Below are 23,604 nucleotides of genomic sequence, written 5' to 3' on the forward strand. Positions count from 1 at the left end.
CTATAAATATCAATTAAATCTATCTGGTCTATTGTGTCATTTAAAGCTTGTGTTTCCTTATTAATTTTCTGTTTGGATGATCTGTCCATTGGTGTGAGGTGTAAAAGTCCCCCACTATTATTGTGTTACTGTCGATTTCCTGTTTTATAGCTGTTAGCAGTTGCCTTATGCATTGAGGTGGTCCTATGTTGGGTGCATATATATTAATAATTGTTATATATTTTTCTTGGATTGATCCCTTGATCATTTTGTAGTGTCCTTCCTTGTCTCTTGTAACATTCTTTATTTTAAAGTCTATTTTATCTAATATGAGTATTGCTACTCCAGCTTTCTTTTGATTTCCATTTGCATGGAGTATCTTTTTCCATCCCCTCACTTTTAGTCTGTATGTGTCCCTAGGTCTGAAGTGGGTCTCTTGTAGACAGCATATATATGGGTCTTGTTTTTATATCCATTCAGCAAGCCTGTGTCTTTTGGTTGGAGCATTTAATCCATTCACGTTTAAGGCAATTATTGATATGTATGTTCCTATGACCATTTTCTTAATTGTTATGGGTTTGTTTTTGTAGGTCCTTTTCTTCTATTGTGTTTCTCAGTTAGAGAAGTTCCTTTAGCATTTGTTGTAGAGCTGGTTTGGTGGTGCTGAATTCTCTTAGCTTTTGCTTGTCTGTAAAGCTTCTGGTTTCTGCATCGAATCTGAATGAGATCCTTGCTGGGTAGAGTAACCTTGTTACTCTAGGTTGTAGGTCCTTCCCTTTCTTCACTTTAAGTATATCATGCCACTCCCTTCTGGCTTGTAGAGTTTTTGCTGAGAAATCAGCTGTTAACCTTATGGGAGTTCCCTTTTATGTTGTGATTTTTCCCTTGCTGCTTTCAACAATTTTTCTTTGTCTTTAGTTTTTGCAAATTTGATTACTGTGTGTCTCGGCACGTTTCTCCTTGGGTTTATCCTGTATGGGACTCTCTGCACTTCCTGGACTTGGGTGGCTATTTCCTTTCCCAAGTTAGGGAAGTTTTCGACAATAATCTCTTCAAATATTTTCTCGGGTCCTTTCTCTCTCTCTTCTCCTTCTGGGACCCTTGTAATGCGAATGTTGTTGTGTTTAATGTTGTCCTAGAGGTGTCTTAGGCTGTCTTCATTTCTTTTCATTCTTTTTTCTTTAGTGTGTTCTGCAGCAGTGAATTCCACCATTCTGTCTTCCAGGTCACTTATCCGTTCTTCTGCTTCAGTTTTTCTGCTATTGATTCCTTCTAGCGTATTTTTCATTTCAGTTATTGTATTGTTCATCTCTGTTTGTTTGTTCTTTAATTCTTGTAGGCCTTTGTTAAACATTTCTTGCATCTTCTTGATCTTTGCCTCCATTCTTTTCCCAAGGTTCTGGATCATCTTCACTATCATTATTCTGAATTTTTTTTCTGGAAGGTTGCCTATCTCCACTTCATGTAGTTGTTTTTCTGGGGTTTTATCTTGTTCCTTCGTCTGGTACATAGCCCTCTGCCTTTTCATCTTGTCTGTCTTTCTGTGAATGTGGTGTTTGTTCTACAGGCTGCTAGTATTGTAGGGTCTCCTGCAGAGGCAGGGGGTGGCTGTGTCTCACTGTGAGGACAAGGACACTGGCAGCAGAAGTTCTGGGAAGTACTCCTTGGCGTGAGCCCTCCCAGAGTCCACCAGTAGCCCCACCAAAGAGCCCAGGTAGGCTCCAGTGTTGGGTCACCTCAGGCCAAACAACCAACTCTTGGTTACGTCTTTAAACCATCAGCTGAAGGAATCTGTCACATTTTTACAATGCAGTTTCTACTGCTATACATGTGTGTTGTGTGCACACACATGCCCCTTCTCCTAAACAGGATGGCAAGTTCTAGAAGGCTGGGATGGTCCTTGATCCTCTTTATGTTGCCCCTGGTTAAGTGATTCTTGAACTAATTTCATGTCTGTTTAACTGAACAGTGAACAAAAAGGCAGGCCTGGCTGGATCCAGAAATGAGAGGAAACCAATGTTTAAGTCTTCTTCACCTATAAACATCAATTCAGTCACCTATTCGGGCAACATCTGTTAAGCACTTACTTGAGCATGGCCCTGGACCAGCCATGTGGGAGCTGGGACAGGGGCTCATGGTAACACAGGAATGCGGTTTGGGCGGTCCTGCCCTTGAGAAAGCAGCCTGCACCTTGAGTCTGCTCAAGGGGAGTCCATGATGCTCCTCAGTTGAATTCTGGTTCTGTCTCCTTCCTCCAACTCTCAGTGAGCTCAGGAATGTGAAATTGAAAGTCCCTTGTAAAATATAGAGACTGTTAGTGTCCATAGAATTACCTTTCCTTGTGTCATCACATTATGGCTTTATTTTCCTCTCTCTTAGGTGGTCACAAAATGGAACTGAAATATACTTTAAAATTTGTTTATCGTTAGCAAGTGAAGTTTTCTCTCTGTACTTGAAGTAAAACAGAATTATTTACTTTGCCCCAAATTCAGATATATTTTTCCCCTAATATGTAATCCCTGATAATTTTTTTCCCATGGACTTGGGGATCCTGAAATGGCAAGAGGTGTGTGTGGTCAAATCCTACTTTCCCAGGAGCTTAAGAATGGCTGAGGGCAACTGGGAGAAGGAGCGATTAAGAAGTGATGGTACCCCTATGACCATTTCCTTATTGATGGATATGACAATGTTTCCAGCTTTTCACTACTACTGCAGTAAACACTGCCTTGGTGTGCTAGGGCTGCCTTAATTAAGTACTGCAGACTGGGTGGCTTACCAGCAGAAATTTACTGCCTTACCATTGCAGAGGGTGGAAGTCCAACATGCAGGTGTTGGCAGGAACGGTTTCCTCTGAGGGCTTTGAGGATCTGTTCCAAGCCCCCTCCCTTGGCTTGCAGGTGGCTGACTCTTCACCTCATCTTCTCCTTCTCTGTGTGTTGATTGATCTGTGTCCAAATCTCTTTTTATCAGGATACCAGTTGTACTGGATTAGGGCCCTCAGTAATGACCCCATTTTAACTTAATTACCTCTGTAAAGACCCTATTTCCAAGTAAGGTGCTAGGGGTTAGGACTTCAACATACCTTCTCTTGTGGCAGTGGACACAATCCAAGCCAGACAGACGTCATGAAAGAACAAGGTGGTTCACTGATTCCTTTATTTTATTTAGGAGGTAGGGGGAGGAGACATGGGGTTGGGGGCCAGCAGAGGAAAATTACCTACAGGAGAGGGTTGGGAAGGGTTTGCAGGGATTGAGCTAGAAAGCAGTAACACTGATTCTATAGTTGAAAAGGAGTAGTGCACAACTGTAAGTACCTGGTGTGAGTTTTGTAATAAATCCTATCTTATGAATAAGTACAGTGGAATACTACTTAGTACATTCATACATGTTTCTATCATCTTGAGATTTTTTATATATACAGTATATGATCTGTTTTTATAAATGTACAGCTCGAAAAAAAGAGAACCTTCTTGTAATAGGTACAGCATTAAACACAAAAACCAACATGGGCCAGCCACATTCCAACTGAAGACCCAGAGAAAGCCTGGCCGACAGCCCAGCCTCAGCCCCTGCGGCCCAGCAAAGTGTAAACCAGCACCCACTGCACCTGCGGGCTCAGCGGGCCCTTGACATTTGCACGGGAAGTGCCTGCTCACGCCAAGCCCCACCTGCAGAGAGTGGGTCTTCCCTGAGGGAAGGTGGCCGAGGAATGTGTACGTCAGGTAATGAAAAGAGGGATGAAAGAAATGTGCTCTTCAACTAAAGGCACTTGTCAGTGGCCGCCTACAGCCATTCCCTGGGCCTGGTGAGTGAGCAGGTGCTATTTTGTTAGAGTCAGCAAGGTCTCAGTGGACCCCACCTGTCCTCTCACCAGGTTTAAATAGAATAAATAAATCTGAGTGGGTGCTTGGTTTGCCCTCCGGGGTTCCTATGAATAGGCTACCTTTTAGGATCATTTATGGAGTGACACTCCCTGTCCCCAGCCCAGCTTTTGGAAGTCCTCCATGGGCAAGATGCCAGAATAGCTCCAGGCCTTGCAGAAGCAATTGCTCACTATGGATCAGAAGGAGAGCCCCCAAATGTCCCCTCCCCTGTCTGTGCCTGAAGTTCCTTCGTCCTGTGCATCAGAGTCTGTGCCTCAGATCTTGGTCACGTAGTTGTTGGGGAACAGGCCCTGCTTGCCTCGTAGCCGCCCGGTCCACCAGCCAGAAGGATCTGCAGGGACACAGATGGTGGAGGTGACGGTGAGCAAGGCTTTCTGCCCAGGCCAGATGCACTCTGCTCATGTGGGTGCATCCCACGGGCAAAGGGCTCCATCCATGTTCTTTCCCTTCTTAATTTTAATGAAAATTAGACATGCAAATGTGCCACTCAGGCCCCGTTCCAGCAGAACCCGCTGCCCAGATGTGAGGTTTTGCTGCCAGTCTCCAGCTCTCGGCCCTGTGGGATCTGCCCTGCCTTTGAGACATTGCTTCTCTCGGGGCCTAAGCCTTCCAGCCTCCCCTGTGAGCAGTCCCGGCTCTGGAGCAGCTGCTGGGCCGGCAGACTGTGAGGTCGCCTTGTGGTCAGATGGCTCTAATCCTGCTTCCCCCCTTTTCTTTGACAGTGGCTATTCCCCCACTGCATCTTTCACACTCCTCACTCCACCTCACAGCCTTTCTGGAAGAACTGATCTGCAACACTTGACCGTAATTACTTCCCAGCTTAATCCCAGTCCCTTCAGCAGAAATTTGGTATATATTTTTCTGTGATTATAAACACACACATTCATTTTAAACAGGCCATTCTGCATCTTGCTTTTCAATACTCAATAATCTTTCCATGAATCTCATTTTTTAAACAGCTGCATCGCATACCAAATTTTATATAACATTCCCTTATTGATGGACATTTGTTCCCCAATTTTTCATTGTTAATGCAATAAATGTCCACACATATATCTTTATGCCCACGTGCAAGCAGTTCTATAGGATAGATTCTTGGATCAAAGAATATGCACCTTCTAGTATCCTTTGTAAGAAAATCTAATTATTTTTTGTAATAGGTAATACTTTCATGTGTACTTGCAAAAGTACAAAACGATAAACAGTGAAAACAGCTACCCAGATCCCTTCTTTGAGGGCAAGCAGTATTACCTATTTCTTGCACTTTCTTCCAGAGATATTTCATGTCTATAAAGGCATTTATTCAAACAAACAAAAAAACCCTCTTTTGTACACAAGTGATAGCATACTACATGTTCTGTACTTTTTAAACCTTAATAATACATACTACAGATCATTTCATATCTGTATATAAAGAGCTTCTGTATTCTATAGCTGCTTATATTCCACTGTTCATATTATTTGCCTATTTTTCTATTGGTTGCTGGTCTCTTATCTTGTTGATTAGGAGTTCTTTATATACTAGTGAATCTGTCATATGAGTTACAAATATCCCTCTTCCAATTCTTATTAAATTTTTATATTTTAATATTTGAGCAGTTGAATCAGATGATGATTTTACAGCTTCTTAGTTTTCTATCACTTTTAGAAATCCTTTCCCACACTGACAGTATTAAAAAAGAAAACTCTTCTATACTTACTTCTAGGACTTTTATGTTTCTTTTACACATGTAAATATTAATTTATTTGGGACTTATCTTGGGGGAAGGGGTTAATATATAAATCCAAAGTAATCATTTTGATATGGGGATTTTACAATTTTGATAAATACTGTTAAATTTCCTTCCTAAAAGTCTATTCCAGCAGTAAATAGTGAAAGGAGGTACCTATTTCCCTGACTAACGAAAGATATTACACTCCACACTTTATTTGCAATGGCAAAATCCAGAAAGTTCTGAAAATTAAGTTTTCTGTAACTCATTTCATGGGAAAACTTGACCTGAACTGACTGACATGGGCTTGTTTATGATGTCTCTTTCCACTGCATGTGAATGCTCTTAGGTTCCACAGCAGAAATACTGAGGCTGATCTAAGCTGTTTCCCTGGGACCCTCAAGGGGTGTTACATACTATAAAAAAGCTCCCATCTCTGATTTCTGAAACTCAGTTAGCTCGAAGGATTTGGATTAGGGAATGTGACCTCTCACTTTTTTTTTTTTTTTTGGCCTCATCCCGCAGCTTGCGGGACCTTAGTTCCCAGACCAGGGATTGAACCTGGGGCCCGGGCAGTGAAAGCACTGACTCCTAACCACTGGACCGCCAGGGAAGTCCCTCTCATATTTTAATCTTTGCTGATATCACAGGTGAAATGCTTTGCTTTGCACTTCCCTGATGGTTAAGGAGGCTCTGCTGTGCACTGATTGCCTCAATAGCCTTTGTCCACTTTGGGGCTGGATTATTTGTATTATTTACATGGAAGAGCTATTTATATATGTAAAACATTTTTGCCTAGTCTGTTTTCCATAATTTAACTTTGTTCCCAGTGCTATTCACCATATAGGTTTTAATTTAGCCTTTTTATGAGGTTAAATCCCATATGGTTTTTGAGTTTGACATCTTCCATAGGAAGACTTTTCCCACCCAAAGATTAATATAATATTCTAGGTTTCCTTCTAAGACTTTTGTAATTTAATTATATAGTTTTAGATCTTTAATTTATCTGATATTTATTTTGTGTATGAGGCAGAGATGAAACTATTTTCTTTTCAAAATGGAAAGTAACTGTCTACCCTTTCCCGATTTCAAATGCCACATTTATCATCTGTTAAATACCTATGCACACAGGGTCTGCTTCTGAATGCTATTCTATCCTTTGTATCTATATGTCAATTCCTGCACTCACACCACACTGTTTAAATTACAGCAGTAATTTATAGCATGTTTTGGTAACTTTTAGGACTCTACATTTTACACAAATATATGTTTTAATTATATCCAGTACATGTTATTTCTAGAAAATTCTGAAAATATTGAGAAGTGAAAAGAAAGTAATACTTAAAGTTTAACACTTAAGGAGACCACTTTAACATTTTCTATTTTTAAAAATGTTTTAGAAAACATTTGTCTACTCCATGTGTTGTGTATTTTTACAAAAATGAGACTGTAGTCCACAGTCGCTAACCTAACTTTTTCCTTTTCTCCATGAACATTTTTCCATTTCAATAATGTATTACTTTTGCATCATTATCTTTAACATAAAAATTTTTGCATCAAAGTTTATTGAATGGATATAGCAAAGCTTATTAAACTAATCCCCATCACTGGATATTAGGTCATTTCCCATATTTTTGCTAAACAAAGCTGGAGATAAAAATCCTGTTTGTATTACTAAGAGTTTATTTCAGTACTTTTTTTATTCCAACTTTTGAAGGAGGATACTAAATGACTTAAAATATTAACACCTGTAGAAAACCAGATGGCTAAAGGAGATAAAAAGAGCACCCAGAGAACGTTTAGAAGGAGGTTGGTCTGGGGACCTGGAATTCTCCTGGGAGTGAGCCCAGGTGATTCCTAGAACTGCCCTCGGCTACCTCTTCCCAAAAGCTAGCCCTGCCATGGACCACTGTCCACTCAGGTTGTCCTTGCTCTGCTCATACACCTTGGATGGCTCTACTCTGTCTTGACAACTTGCCTTGAGCCTGACACCCAGGGCCTCTAGGACCAGGCCACTCTGGCTTCCTCTCATCCCCCATGACCTCTCCTCAGGGGTTCTGCACCTGGGTTGAGTGTCGGCTCATTTTCCTAAAAGGGCCCACTCTTTCTAGCCTCCATGGCTCCTCTCTCTGTCAGTCTTCCCATCCCTCACCGCAAATGCCATTTCATTCATGAGGCTTTTTCTAACATCCTAAGTTAAGAGTTATCTTTGTTTTTTATGCTTCCATAAGGAATAATGTTTGATTATATGTATATTATATTCTAACTTATCGTCTTTACCGAATTAATAAAGTATTCAGCCAAGACCACAGACCACTTTTATAATAGATGTTACAAGTTGTCTCCCTGGCTTCCATTCCATCTACCTTCATTAGGAGGAGGCCATGAAATCTGGGTGGGAGAGGCCTAACTCCCATTACCTCAGACAGTCCCTGCCAGGTCTAACCCACTTGGGGTACAGCCTTTTCCTTGCTACAGAGATTGATTCAGGAATGGGTACATGACCAATTTGGTCCAATCTGGGGGAAAGCGGGGACTTTTGTCCAATGGCTAAGAGAAGTTTCAGAGGTAAAGTGGATTTCAGAGATGGTTTGATCCGTTGGCCTGGAACTGATGCAGCCTTTTTGCTACCATGAGGAAAAACAGCCTGAGGAGGGAACAGATACAAAGAAGAGGGCAGAGCTGAAAGAAGTATTTTTTTAAAATGAAGCTGGAGTCTTGATCAGCCTGAAACCTGACCTACCTCTGCAAGTTTCAGTGAGAGGAGCCCATAAATTCCTTTCACATTTATACTAGTTTTTATAGCAATATAACCATATGCTTTTTGGAGGCTGTCCCAGCCAGCCATGCACTTACCTTCTTTGATAATATCGATAACGTCATTGGCATTGAAGCTGAGTTCGTCTGTGTCCTGAGCATCATAGGCATACAGAGCCTTGCACTGTGGCACCTGAGGCTTGGGCTTGGGCTGGGGCTTGGGTCTGCCCCCTGCTGGGGGAGGCCGGCTGGTGGTTTGTCTCCGGACCCTGTGGAAAGAGTGGAGGCAGGTGAGAAGGGACCCAACAGGAGGCAGCAGGGCCACACGGTAGTTTGGAGCATGGGGCCAGCACTGGCCAGCTCAAGTTCAAGTCCAGCCCTACCCTTAGAAGGACATGTCGCTTCCTAAACTTTCTCGGAGAGTAAAACACCCTCCCTGACAAGGTCATTGCAAAAGCACGTAGCTAGCTCTTCATAAACATTAGCCTCTGTTGCTGTGTTCCCAGCATAGAAGGAAATGTGAGCAAGACACATATTCCTACCAAAGTTTATAAAACATACATCTAAATGATAATAAAATAAATAGTCATGTATCTATCCCCCTTCCTCAACCTTTGAAACAGAACTTTGCCATAGAAGCCTGCAGGTGCCTCTCCTCAACTGAAATCCCTCCCAGAATGAACCCCTAGCTTGCATTTTGTATTAATAATTCTGCTTTGCTTTGTAGTTTTACCATGCACATACGTATCCCTAAACAATACTTGTAGTTTGTCTGTTTTTTAACTATATGAAATGAATCACATGCCACTATCACTTGCTCCATTTTTTTTTCCCAGCCGCACTGTGTGGCTTTTGGGATCTTAGTTCCCTGACCAGGGATTGAACATGGGCCACGGCACTGAAAGCACCGAGTCCTAACCACTGGACTGCCAGGGAATCCCCTCATTCGCTCCATTTTTGAGATGAACACTGTTGATGCATGTAGTTTGATTCATTCATTCTCATTGCTTTATACTTACTATTCCATTGCATGAATATCTCACAATTTACTTATCCAGTACATTGTTGATGGTCATTTGGGATGATTCCAATTTCATTACAAAAAAGTGCTGCTATGAATGTTCTTGTGCAAAAGTTTATCCAAAGTAATTTCTCAACATCAGCACTACGGACACTTTGCTGCGGAGGCTGTTCTGTGCACTGTAGGGTGTTAAGCAACATCTCCCGCCTTTACCCCTGGGATGCCAGTAGCACCTCCCCTCCCTGGTCATGATCATCAAAAATATCTCCAGCTTGAGACCCTAATCTAGGCCTTCTAGCTTTAAATGTATTCTTTCTACAACCTGTGTAGCCTCCAGTCACCATTCATACATTGTCTCAAAGGCATGTAACTCTAGGTTGGTCCTAGTCAGTGAGATATTTAAAAATATCTGGAACAACCATTTATTAAATATGTTCATGAAAAGCATTTAGAGAATGCATTTAGGAAATAGAAATATAGCAAACAGTCCCCCTCCCCCTTACCTTAAGGACTAACCAAAGTGAAGCCTACATTCATTCACTTACGAAAGAAACTTAAGATTTCTTCTAAGAGGGCCTGGGCTGAACTCAACATTGTGGGGCTGGCTGTTAGGTCTGGCTGGGCCTGTTAACACCTGTGGGAGGTGGGAGGAAAGGGGAGGGTATTTCCTGGGGCTTGAGCTCTGGAAGGAAAAAGCACACCCAGTTTTGAGCTGTGCTCTAAAGAGGCCAGAGCCTCATTGTCCTTGCTGAGGTCCTGTGATAATAGATGCTGCTGGCTGCTGATGAGCAAGTCGGATCACTAGGGGGTTGGCTGGGGGTGAGGGGTTACTGTCTGCTAGCTGTCCCCAGCAGGGGTTGGGGGTTCCCTGAGTAGGAGGGAGCAAACCCCAAGGTAACTCAGGCTCCACTCTTCTCAGATCAACCCTGTCCCCACCTTCCCACCCCCACCAGACGCTTTCTTTCATGGAAGAGGAAAAGCATTGTATAGTTCATTAGCATGACATCATTTCCTTTCTAGTCTATTGGAAATCCCCATTCCCTGCTTGGGAAGTGCTTGCTTCTCTGAAAGCTGGCTGGACAAGCAGGTTTTTAATTAAGCAACCTATATATTAGGGATGTGTCAGCATTTGGTTAATAAGAGCCATTAGCCTGGATACCAGAAGTCATCTGATTTCCCAGTAACAAGGGATGGAGGGGCTGGGGCTGTGGTGTGTGCATTAGAACACCCTGGGAGGGAGGAAGCCTCCACTCTGGCAGTTCCAGGGAACAGGGTTGGGAGGGTACGTGCACATATGCACACGTGTGTGTCCAGGCTTACGTGTGTGCACACACATACACTCACCCAATATTCATAGATGAAGAGTTGGCCTCTCTTATGTCCAGGGGAGAATACAGGTTGATGGGGTGTCTGGAGCCCAAGAGTATTGGGACTTAGGTGCATTCTCTGGGCAGGGGGGCCTCTTAGCATGGAGGCAAAGCGGGATGACCCTCTGAAAAGAAGGGCCATCCTGCCTGCAGCCTTCCCGAGAGTCTCCCTGCTCGCTCCTCTGCCCATCTGCCTCCATCTTTGATGGAGGTCACCCAGTTCCTCCCTCTTCATGTCTTTCCTGCCAGTTGCTTCCTTTCAAGGCTCCCTGAACATCACCCCAGCTCAGCATTTATTAGTTTACCTCACCCTCCACTGAAAATCCTTCTAACAGCTTCTCTCTGCTCTTGGCCTACAAAGTCCCTGTCAGGTGTGGCACTGCTGGCTCCCAGCCTCCCATCCTGCTGCAGGCCACACTGGCATCTTCCTAACTCTCTTCATGGAAGTCTGGCCCCTGGTTGGGGTTAGGACCCCTGTCCACATACTCCTAGCCTACATCATATTTGCTGGTGACAAATATACTTTCCCCCTAAGATCAGGAACAAAACACAGGTGTTAGCTCACCACTTCTGTTCAATACCCACTGGAAGCTCTAGCCAGAGCCATTAGTCAAGAATAATAAAAGTCATACAGATTAGAAAAGAAGTGAAAATACCTCTATTTGCAGATGAGATGATCTTGCACATAGAAAATCCTAAGAAATACACTAAAAAAAAAAACTATTAGAATAAAAAGATTCAGCAAGATTACAGAACACAAGATCAATATATAAAAATTATCTGGGGACTTCCCTGGTGGCACGGTGGTTAAGAATCCTCCTGCCAATGCAGGGGACACGGGTTCGAGCCCTGGTCCGAGAAGATCCCACATGCTGCGGAGAAACTAAGCCTGTGCGCCACAACTACTGAGCCCACAAGCCGCAACCACTGATGTCCACGTGCTCTAGGGCCCGCATGCCACAACTACTGAGCCTGTGTGCTGCAGCTACTGAAGCCTGCGCGCCTAGAGCCCATGCTCCGCAACAAAGAGAAGCCAGTGCAATGAGAAGCCCGCGCACCACAACCAAGAGTAGCCTCCACTCGCTGCAACTAGAGAAAGCCCATGTGCAGCAACAAAGACCCAACACAGCCAAAATATAAATAATAAAAAAATAATCAGCTCTATTTCTATGCACTAGCAATGAACAATTCAGAAATGCAATTGAGAAAACAATTTCATTTACAATACACAAAGAGAATATAATACTTAGGAGTAAATTTAACAAAAGAAGGATGATCCTATTTATATGAAATGTCCGGAAACGGCTTATCTATACTGACAGAAAGTAGATTAGTGGTTGCGTAGGGCCGGGGGATGGGGGAATGACTGCTAAGGGGAAGAAGGGTTCTTTTGGGGATAATGAAAATCTTCCTAAGTTAGATTATGATGATGGTTGCACAACTCTGTGACTATACTAAAAGCTGTTGAATTGTACTTTTTTTTGGCCGCGCCATGAGGCATGTGGGATCTTAGTTCCCCGACACGGGATCGAACCCGTGCCCCCTGCAGTGGAAGTGCAGAGCCTTAACCACTGGACCATGAGGGAAGTCCCTGTTGAATTGTATTGTACTTTGAATGGGCTGATTTTATGGTATGTAAATTATATCTCAAAAAAGCTGCTTTAAAAAAAAGAAAGTAAATTGCATGGGCCTCTTTGGGCTCTGAAGTGCACTCCTGATACCCAGAGTGAGCTCAGCCAGCTTGTACACAAGCAGCTGCTGAGTGTCCCACCCAGGATACGGGACATAGTGGAGAGGATGGAGGGGAGGGGACCATTTAAACACCTGTGTGAACACAGCCGCTTCATGGCCTTTGATCCTAAGGCATCAGAGCCTACTTCCTCAGTAAAACCAATCAAAAGTAAAACCTCAGGGATTACTGGGGGATTTGGGTTCCCATGTACAGTAAACTCTTGGCAACAGTTGGCTTGATTGTCCCTGGACAACTGCTACCATGCAGTGTAAAGTCATCTGGTCATTTATCCCTTGGCTGAATGGGGCTCACAGCACTCCACAGTTGGGAGAGGGGAGATTCCAGGTAGCTTTGAGATGGGGTGTTGTTTGCTGGGGAGCAGAGTGTGGACTGGGGGACTGTGTTTGATGGGGAATGGACGTGGAGGTGGAGAACAGCTCTGCATTTTGCATCAGGAAAGGGGCTGCTTAGACAATCCCAAGGTAACCACTGTCTGGCTTCTTCCTTTTTAAATGTCCTCTGTAACCAGGAAAGGGTACAACTGCTCCAGTAGGGCAGCACCTTCGCAAAGTGAGCCAGTTACAGCAAAGCCCGCCTTCTCACTGGTCACTCCTGCCTCATTCTCACATCTAAGCATGTCCTCACTCTTCTTGTGAGTGTTGACAGGTGGGGTGTGGTCTGGGAACCCCTGCCTGGAGCTCTGGGCAAGGTACTGTGCTGGGCATTTTCAGATGTTGCCTCATTTAACCTCATAACAATTCCCGCGAAATGACTGACCTAGGTTCCTGGAATTTCCTGCTGGCTTCATCAGTGGATGGCATGATGCACACGTAGCAGGCTCCCAGAGCTCCAGCCACACTGACCTTTCTGGCCCCATGGTCTGGCCATGCTCCCCACCCCCTAACCATCGCTGCTAACTCCTGCTCAGCCTCTGGGTCTTGTTTCACCCCGGGCAGCATCCTCTGGTAGCCTGCACCTGCTCAGAGCAGGGGGTCAATGCAGTGGGACAGGGGCCTGTACCAGCTGACTCCCTGGCAGGGCAGTAGATTCCATGCGGGCCAGGCCCAGGAAGACTGTGTGGCCTCAACCTGCATGTTCTGAGGGAGTAGCAGAAGGGACAGTGGCTTAAGAGTCAGAGTCAGTGCACTGGGTTTGAGGCCCAGTTCTGACACCCGCTGGCATGTGACTTGGGGTCATCACTTCACCTCTTTAGGGATCAGTGTCTTCACGGGGTAAAAAGAGGGAATTCCGGCAATGGCCCAGGCCCTTCTTCTAATTCTAAGAAGGCTTTACAGAGTGTTCTCAACAAGATCCCTACAGTCAGATGTACCATGGGACACAGGAAGCCTGACCCGATGGGGCGATCACTCTCTCCATTCACCATACTGTGGATCTGGAAAGCACCACAGGAATCAGCCTGTAAGAACAGCCATTTTCCCAGCTCTGTTTGACAGACTCAGCCTTCAGTCCAATCTCCTTCCACCACTAGGTGGCGATCCTGTGCAGTCAATAATGAGGAGAGAGGATGGCTTTCTACCAGCTGCCAGAAATTATCAAGGTCTTTTAGGTGCTGGTTGACTCCACTTACAGCCAAGAAAAAGGGATTGAGATTTTCTTACACAGCAAACAAGACCCCCGTGCCCAGGGAGCAGGAACTGGCTCAGCCCAGCCTGTGAGAGAGGGTTGTTACGCTTTCAGGAGTTTTGTGGTCAGTTGTTAAACAGAGTCATTATTAAAGATGAAATTGAACACATTTAACTGAATAAATTATATTAAAAGCAAAGGCAACAAATACTCATAATCTGACCCTACCTAATTATCTTACCGCATTTTACATCTCTCCATGCTTTTGAAGTTATTAATGTCTGCTGCCTACCTGTGGTGGGAACACCATAGGACAGTGGGAGACTGTACATCTCCCCCCAGCTCTGGGACCAGGGGTAGTCACCCTGGTAGCTTGAAATCGGCCACAGTGAGCAGAAACTGACAAATGTTACGGCTCCTGCCTTTTCGTCCCCAGAGAGCTAGTTGTTCACAGCACACCGCTTGCTGTCCCTCCACTACCCTCATGATAACTCACTTTCACTCATCTAAAAGTGCTTTGCCTAGATTTATTTTGTAATGGATATGCAGGATTTAGATAATTTTGGTAGTGCTCACATTTTATGACATTTGTATCCCAAATAAACCTCACATGATTGAAAACAACTATTTCATTGGGATAACGGGGGCAGGAGTAAGAATTTCAGACTCACAACGACAAAGTTATTTTTCCTATTGCCACTGGTATACAGTTATAAAACTCTGCATCACAGAGCAAATCCAGTTGTTTCATTGTATGTAACTCTGGCACAGTGTAATTTAGTTTTCCTGTTACTATGTGACCCATCATTTCAAGGTAATCTGTACAGTTGGCCCTTCACATCCATGGGTTCTGCATCCCAGATACAGATTTAACCAACTGAGATTGGAAAATATTCCGAAAAAAATTCCAGAAAGCTCTAAAAAGCAAAACTAGAATTTGCTGGGCAGGGCAACTATTTACGTAACATTTACGTTGTATTCAGTATTATAAGTAACCTAGAGATGATTTATAGTACACAGGAGGATGTGCATAGGTTATATGCAAATACTATGCCAAATACTATGCCACATTATATAAGGGACTTGAGCATGAATGGATTTTTGTATCTGGCGTGTGTGTGTGTGTGTGTGTGTGTGTGTGTGTGAACCAATCCCCTGTGGATACCAAGGGATTGTACACATTTACCACTTTATTGTGTCTATTCTTCATTAAGAAAAGAAACACATGAAGAAGCTCGGCTACAGCACCTTGCTTTTACAGCAGGTCTTTTTCTGAGTAGAGAATTAAACATCTAATGCAGTCACATTATAACCCACACCACAAAGTTTCCTGAGTAATCAAGCACATTATACCCAGTTTGCTTTGTGAAAACCTGCACTGCTAGAAAAGCCCTGTTTTAGTGCCTGGGAAGACCAAGTGGTGCCTTCGCCCTGAGACATCAGGATGCCGACCGACCTCTGAGCCCTCGTGGACAGCTGCCTGGTCTCACAAGAGGCCAGAAGCCCACAAGAACACAAAACGCCAAGTGACATCAATGACAACAAAGCGCTGTAAAGTCAGGGATTGTTCATTCGCTCTGTTCCTGGGATGTAGGTTGTTATAGTGATTGGAGCAAAGGAGGTTTAACTAGAAAAAGACTGTGGAATAGTAAAGCAGGAGAAGGAGTTTTAGACTTCATTTAGTTATTGAAATGCAGCTAGTGTCTGTTGCAATATTACCTCTCAGCTCTGTGTTCTGCTGTTGCTCTGAGCCCACAGAGAGCAGCATGGCTATTAGATGTGTGTGTGTCAGGGAAGCGGGATGGGGAGAGGGTGTCTCCCTGACTCGTCCCCTTGTCTTGGCTTCGCTAGGCTGCCCATTCCCCCCCCATTAAAGCCAGCAGTGCCTGAAGCTTAGCTCCTCATGGCGTCTAGAGCTCTATGCAGGCCAGAGGTTTGAGCTCTTGAGGGTAAAGCCACTGGGCCAGGGGACACCCACTTCTCAATCCTGGTAAAATATTAATATCTCCCTGCAAGACCAAACCACATGAAAAACAGTCATAAAATAAATATAAATAAACTTTCAAGTTGCATTGTGCTTTATAGTTTACAAAGCCCTTATTTAATCTTCCTGAAACCCTGATTGGGTTTTACATTTCTGATTATTAGCTCTATTATACAGTATAGGTAAGGAAACCAAGGTGTAGGAGGATTAAGTGACATACACGAGGGTGTCAGCTGGTAATTAGTGAAACAATCCATGTGGCCAGCACGTGGCACACAGAAGGCACATGGTTCAGTAAATATTCAATGCATGAATCAATGAAGGAAGGAACAAATGACCGGGGACTCATACCCAGTCCTTGCCAGTGTGAATCTGTGCTCTCTGCACGTGGCCAGGCCACCTTCTGTGAACTTCTCTGCAGTCTCCACACCTCTGGGACACCCGGGTGTGCCTCATCTATGACAGGGTGAGCTGGGATTAAGCTTTCAAATATCACGTCTTTGTTCTGCAGATGTGAAATTTATGTCTTGAAATTCCAAGAAGGAAAATAATGGCATTTTATTTCATTGGCTCTTTAAAATATGCTCTGTTCCAAAAGGTTGAATCTATAAACATTACTGGAAATTTGGGAACGGATGCCAGGAATTCCTAAGCTTCGTGTCTGCCTGGGCCAGGATATGGCTGCGGCTCCTGCAGATTATGGGTTAAGAAATACTGCTATTGGACACTTGTTGGAAATTTTAAGCTCCTTGAAAAATATGGCTCCATTAGGAGAATCCTGTCAAGAGACACACAGGCAGCATTTAAATTTTTCTATCGATCCTTCTTTTGTGGCATGGCCAGAAGCCCTACCACTGAGCACTTTCAATATTTTTCTGTTTCTCCAACTTCCAGTTGGATTAATCTCTGGAGTATCTTGAAATTTCCTAAAGTTGTCCTCCCATGAAATGGACCACGGGATTAAAAAGGCCAACAGAAAAAACATTTCCAGTCTGGGTTTTAATGCCTCCAGTAATGAACTGGAGGTAGATTATGTACATCTCAGTTATAGGAGGGAAAATATAAAGCACACTTGACTGGCAAATCAAGTGTTCCTGTGAAGCCAGAGCAAAGGCTGATGAATGAACTATTTATATGGATTCTTGCTTTACCTGTTCTCTTTCCCTGAGACTCAGGGAGATCTTGAACCTGAATCAGACTTCAAAAGGTATGTTCAAGGACTACAAGATTATGATTCCTTCTACATCTTAGTTTTCTTGGTCAATGATAATAATGACAATGACAACAAACATGGCATGGCAAGGGTAAAGAATCCAGTTGGGGTGGTAATTAATTTAGTGAAGGCTTCATGTTCTCTCCAAAAGCAAAACAAAAAACCCAAAAAACATAAAACCCAAACCGACTGAACCCGAAATAAACTGACAAAGACGTTCCTGAATTAACTTGAGGTGCTAATTACACCATTTGATTTTATCCACATTGCATGATCCAAAAGAGATGACTGCTTATGCTAAATATGTCTATAAAGAAAAGTGCATTGAGGGTGGGAGAGGGAAAGGAAAGATGAACCCAAGAGTTGAAAGTCCAAGGAGACTTGGTGGTAATCTCCCTTTTATAGGTTGGTAAATTCAAGGGCACTATTTGGGACTGTAATGTAAACAGGAACTTTCGTCTCTGTGGAAACGTACAAGCTCGGGACCCCAAAGGTCCCTGTTTGCTCCAGCAACGTCCCACGGAATAAATGGAATTCATGTTTTCTTGGCAAAGAAGAACTGTTGAATGTAGGTAACCACGAGGCCCCTGAAATGCTTGTCTAAAGTCTCTGGCCACATTAGAAATTATTTTAACTTTGACTTTATGTGTTTTAGAAAATAAATACAAAGAAAAAGCTCAGCCTTTTGATCAGAGTATGATTTCTTAAGGAATATTTGCATCACAGCAGATTTAAGTGTACAAAGAGGAGGCTGGCTGGGATTCTTGTAGCTACAGGACTCAGTGTGCCTCATACGAGTTTTATACACAAGTTTTACATACAGGAAGATCTTACTGCCTAGTAGATGGTTGTGAAGGTTCCTTCTCCTTCCAGCCTCACAGCCACTGCCAAAATAGCGTCACGTATGCCTGATCTTTTAGGCCTAAAGGTGGCAAAGGGTGTGATAAGACTTAAATAGGGAACAGCGCAGCTGAGGGCTGGAAGGGAGCAGCCTCGGTTAAGACACAATGTTCCTAAATTGCCTGCTTTTTGGCTGACAGATGCTCCCAGCTGGCTGGTGTGCAAGTCTGTAACTTGCAAAGCAGGCTGGAAAGATGGTTTTGCTTGCCAAAACCAAAGCAAGTAGGAAGCTAGCAGACAGAGCTAAGAGATTTGGTGCATTCTGCTGACTGGTTTTAAACCCCTGCCTACTTCGGGAAATCAAACTGGGCCCAGGAAGTCTTGTTGGATTATTTTAGTTTCTTCCGTCCATTTGAATAGTATAGGCCTGGGTTACGGAGTAAGGCTCCAGTTGCCTCAACAGCACCCTTCCAATTCACCTTCATACAAAACTTCCCTGGTTTCATCAGAATGATTTGACAAGTGGTTTTCAAAATGTGCTCCCTGGATCAACAGCATCACCGTCATTTCAGAACTTGGTAGAAATGCAAATTCTTGGCCCCTACCCTGGTCCTACTGAATCAGAAATACTGGAGGTGGGCCAGGAGGTTCTCCAGGTGATTCTGGTGTACATTAAAGTGTGAGAACTTCCTCTTTAGACCAAGCCAATCAGGTAAACCATGATCATTAGAACTGGTGGGATAGAGCTACTTATGCAAGAGTTGGGGGAGCACAGAGAGAGATCTAATAGAAAGTGGCAGCCACTCTCCTGATGGCCATTTGTATAAAACCAAGGTGCTTTCCTCTCTGTAGCCAAAATGAGGTAAGACTTGCTAGGGGAAAAGGAACACCAGGAAAGAACCTGGTGACGTCTGGAAAAGTTCCTAAGAGCTCTGCGGTCTTTGAGAAGGCCTGGAGGTGAATGGGTGCCTGGCTGCCCACCCAGAGGAAGGAGCTCTTGCCTCTCACCCAGCACTACCCTATTTTGTACACAAGTCTCCTGATCACACTTGAAAGTCCTTTATTATTCTATAGATATGGTGAGAATAGAAAATGGAGGTGGGCAGGAGGGAGGGGAAGAGTGGGCTGCAGTGACCCCACAATTGGGTTAGGCAGAGAGAACTACTGAGAATCATGCAGAGTCGGAAGATTCCTCAAAAGTCACTAGCTCATCCACCATGAGATAATGATTGCTTCATCACCACCATCATCGTCATCGAGCTACAGCTGACTGAGTAGCCTCCTACATGCGTGGAACCATGGTAGGTGTTTTATGTAGATTTTCTCTCGTCCCCCACCCGGCCCCAGCAACCCTGCAAGCTTGGTGGTATTAACTCAGTGTACAGATAAGCAAAATAAAACTCATAGAGAGGGTTAGGAGCAGGTCCAATGTTAGACAGGTAACAGGGGCTGAAACAGGATTCTCATCCTTATCTGCTATGTGACACCATCACTCTATAATACTCCAGCCTGGTGATTTCCATCCAGCCTGTGCCTGAATACTTTCAGGGACAAGGTGCTCCTTACATCCTAGGGTAGTTCACCTTTGGGCTACTGGAATGTTCTTTTGTTTACTGGTGCCAAAATCTATCCCCTGGCAGAGTTCACTCGTCTTGAAGTTGGCCCTAGTGATATGCCTGGTGACTCCACAGGACCCAGCAAACCCCCTTCTTACACTGATAACTGAATATCTACACAGAGTTCCAGGAATCTTTACTTCCTCCAACTAAAAAGCCTTGGTTTCTTTTCTTCCCCTCTTCATTTTCTGTTATAGAAAGGCGGAGAGGGTCTCATTTTAAAGCTCTGAAGATTTGTCCTCATAACCAAACAGCTGCATCTCATAGAATGCTGGGATGGTATTCTTTATGTTTCTAGTGACTCTTTGAGCTGTTGTGTTTATGCAACTTCAGGCACAGACACAAATCGAAACCCCCATTGTTCCTTAACCATCCCAGAGAGCAAAAAAGGTCACAGAGCGATCAGATCTCAGGGTGGAAGGGGACCCCTCTTCTGACGTTTCTGAGATAAGGCCTCTCTGGAGAATGAGGTGTGTGGGATCAACTTGCCTGTACTTTTAGAAAATGGCAACCGAGGGCCTCACAGCCTTGGGGCTGGATGACAACACACATGGGTGGAAAACCGACCTTGAGAATCATGTGTGGATGGCCTCCCAAATCCTTGAGCCTTGGTGTGGCTGGTGGAGATGGAGGTCGTGAGTTTCACCCATGGGAGGTGGGGCTCTTACCCTGCAGCACCCTGGTCTGGGACCTTGAGGAAATCCAAGCTCTCCGGCGTCTGTGACACTCGGTCTGAGCCAACGGACTGTTGTCGCGGTAAGGGTGGGCGAGCCATAGAAGGGCACAGGCTCTTCTGAGTTGACCTCTGGTTTCCAGCAACGTGGGGATGCGGCACAAACTGGTTTTTAATGATTCCATTCTGATGGTAGCCTAGAAAGTGGGAAAGAGGAGAAAACAAAGCAGAAAATTTCTGATCCTATGCTAAAGGCTCTCCAAATTTTTTTCAGCCCGTTAGCCAAGAGTGAGTTACTTAGCTTTGCCAGGCCTCAGTTTCCCCTTCTGAAATAAGGAAGGGCATAACTGCTCATATTTTGCGAGGAATAGAGCCCAAGACATTGTACACTGCCCGGCCAGTGCCTGGAACATAGCAGATGCTCATGCATTCTTGTTGATCTTGACTTTAGAACCACCAGATGTTCAGGGGTTTCGAAGCCAATGGTCAAAGAAAGGTAAGTCTGCAACTAGTTGGGAGGCACATTCTTGGGTCTAAGAAAAATGATGACGTTGTGATTCAAGAGGGCTGGCAGGCAGCTGTTTAAACAGCTGGACATCCATTTTCAAGGGGTCAGTCCAGGGTGTCCTCTGCAGGAGCCTGCTGTGGGAGGTGAAGGGAGCACTCCACACAGGCAGGGGAGATGTGGCCATTGGTTGGATTAATCTGGAGAGAGCAAGCTGTCTTAGCCAAACTGCTCCTGGTCAAGATCACATTATCTGGTAAGTAACAGACTCTTGGTGCTGGGCTCCAAACCGTGCGCCTTGGCTGAAAGCGGCACTGTCATTCCAAGCTATGTATGAAGAAGCCCTATCTCTTCTCCCACTGACAGATTTGGGGAAGAGTGAAGGGGAACAAGGCTCCCCAAGGCACGCTTTTGGTGAACCCACCATAAAGCAAACCTCTTCCATCCGAATTAAGAGAAGAGCTCTTTGGTACCAGTGGGATGACCCTTCGTTTATAAGGCGACTCGGGGTTCAGGTTTGGCTCTGCCTCTGATAGCTGTGTTGACCTTGAGTGAGATACTTGACCTTTCTGAGTGTCAACTTCTTCATGAAAGAAACAAGGAGCTTGGTGAGACCCCACATACTGCCAAGGTTGCCAAGGACAGCAGAAGGGCATCCAGCTTGGGACATGTTCTAGGGCCATGATACGCAAAAGGGGTCCCATAGATGGACTGCTCCATGCCACTCGTGACCCACCCATCATCAATAAGCTCAAAAATTAAGAGCAAGCATTTAGAAACGTTCACAGCAGTTTCACAGACATATCTCATGTCTGTTGAATCTAGTAAGAAATTTTGGCTTACATTTTGAATGCTTTAAAAATTCCATTCTTCTAGTAACTTTTATTATATCTTACGAAAGTATAGTTTGTGATGGATTAAAAAGTAAGTAAAAAACCCCACAAAAACTCAAAACAAAACAAAACAAAACCCCAAGCCCTTGATCCTTCACCATAGATAGTATGAGAAGTACTGATGTAAGGGATTGGGGTCCAAGTGCCTCATTTTATTGGTGAAGAAACTGTCACATACAGAGGTTGGGAGCTGTGCTCAAGGTCAGGTATTTGGTCTGAGCCGACTGTGGCCAACACAGCTGAGGCAAATGAGCTTTCCAGGTGGTCTGGCCAGGATTTTGCACGGGCGGCTGGCACATAAGTAGTAACAAAATACTACACTGGTTCTCTTAGGTTCTTTTGTGCTTGGATTTTCTTCAAGGATAAAGAGGGGAGGAAAGACAGCTGGGCCAGGCAGGATGGGGACTCCAAAAGAGATGAGAATTAGTTTCTCACTGATAGGCATGGTTGTCCATACTTTAGCATGCAACTGTGAGATTCCAGAGCAGGCGACAAAAGAAATGCTTTTTACTGCTTATTTTGGACACTGCTACAAACAAATTCCCTTGTCTGGGATGATCTGAGTCAAGTGTGGTCCCAAGATGACCCTTCTCAGACCTACAATCCTAAACTTATTCACATCAAACATTCTGGGGGCAGTTTCTTATTAACTGAATTGTGAGTGATGGAAAAACATTTTGTGAGTTTTGAGAGTACTCTTCCAATACTGAACAGATTTTTTTAAGGGTAAAACCTCTTACATTTATTTGGGTTTGGATTTTGACTTGCATGCTATATTTTTATCATTTTAAAAAATGAGAAAAATTGGGCTTCCCTGGTGGCGCAGTGGTTGAGAATCTGCCTGCCAATGCAGGGGACACGGGTTCGAGCCCTGGTCTGGGAAGATCCCACATGCCGTGGAACAACTAGCCCCGTGAGCCACAATTACTGAGCCTGCGCATCTGGAGCCTGTGTCAGAACACAGAGAGGCCGCGATAGTGAGAGGCCCGCGCACCACGATGAGGAGTGGCCCCCACTTGCCGCAACCAGAGAAAGCCCTTGCACAGAAATGAAGAGCCAACACAGCCACAAATAAATAAATAAACAAACAAATAAAAAAATTTTTAAAAGGCAAAATTCCTTTTAAAAAAATGAGAAAAATGAAACATAAGTTCTAAAATTTTTTCTGAATCAATTTTGTATTTTCTCAGATATTACTTTATTTCTTGGAGCAGTTCTCGTAGATTCTATCTGATTAAGAATAGACTTTCTATTTATTCACTCAGCTGTTAACTAGTTGCAAAGTATTGTCATGGTATTTGGCTGGAGCTGAGTAGTGGTGGGGTTATGCCTTGCAAACTCCAATTTCCATAGAGGCAGTGTCCTAGAACTTAAAAGCTGATGACATTCTGGTCGTCATGGACACGGAGCTCTATTTCCTCTTGCTGATGTACAAAGCCTTTCCTAAGGGAGGTAACATTGCCAGGTAAGGAAATGCAAATCGCTAACTCAGCCACAGTGCACTCTCACTAGCTCATACATACCTTCCCTGCATTTTGGGGTCACAGGTAGGGCCATTGTGTTGGGAGGAGTACATCTGGCACTGAAATGGCTCACGGCTGGCTAATACGTGGGCACTTATTGGCTAATGCGTTTCTTCCTCAAGGTATTTTACACATCTGGGTCTAGTCTATGGCGCACGCTTGGCTTACCTGGTGGCGGAGGGGCAGCTCTCATTGGGTAGTTGGCATTGTGAGTCCCACTGGAATAACCTCTGCTTTGAATGGTGTTCCTTCGGGTAGGACCTGAAATAAACCAGTAAGACAAAGTTAAAATCGGTGCTACTGGCTGGTTTTATGGCTCCC

General features: G+C 44.2%; 1 protein-coding gene across 2 annotated transcripts in view; it reads right to left on the reverse strand.

Moving 5' to 3' along the window:
- Nucleotides 1-3,105: 3,105 nt before the first annotated feature.
- The window catches only part of MYO1E (myosin IE), a 206,799-nt gene continuing 186,300 nt past the window's right edge, over nt 3,106-23,604 (reverse strand). For both annotated transcript variants that reach the window (XM_082617102.1, XM_082617101.1), the window contains exons 25-28: nt 23,452-23,544; nt 20,358-20,559; nt 8,432-8,601; nt 3,106-4,194 (exon numbers count right to left, since the gene is read on the reverse strand). In XM_082617102.1, coding sequence (XP_082473228.1) covers nt 4,118-4,194; nt 8,432-8,601; nt 20,358-20,559; nt 23,452-23,544 — 542 coding nt within the window. In that variant the 3' untranslated portion in view covers nt 3,106-4,117. The remainder of the gene's footprint in view (nt 4,195-8,431; nt 8,602-20,357; nt 20,560-23,451; nt 23,545-23,604) is intronic.

Source organism: Mesoplodon mirus (genome assembly GCF_964341445.2).
Source record: "Mesoplodon mirus genome assembly, chromosome: 4".
Classification (NCBI taxonomy): domain Eukaryota; kingdom Metazoa; phylum Chordata; class Mammalia; order Artiodactyla; family Ziphiidae; genus Mesoplodon; species Mesoplodon mirus.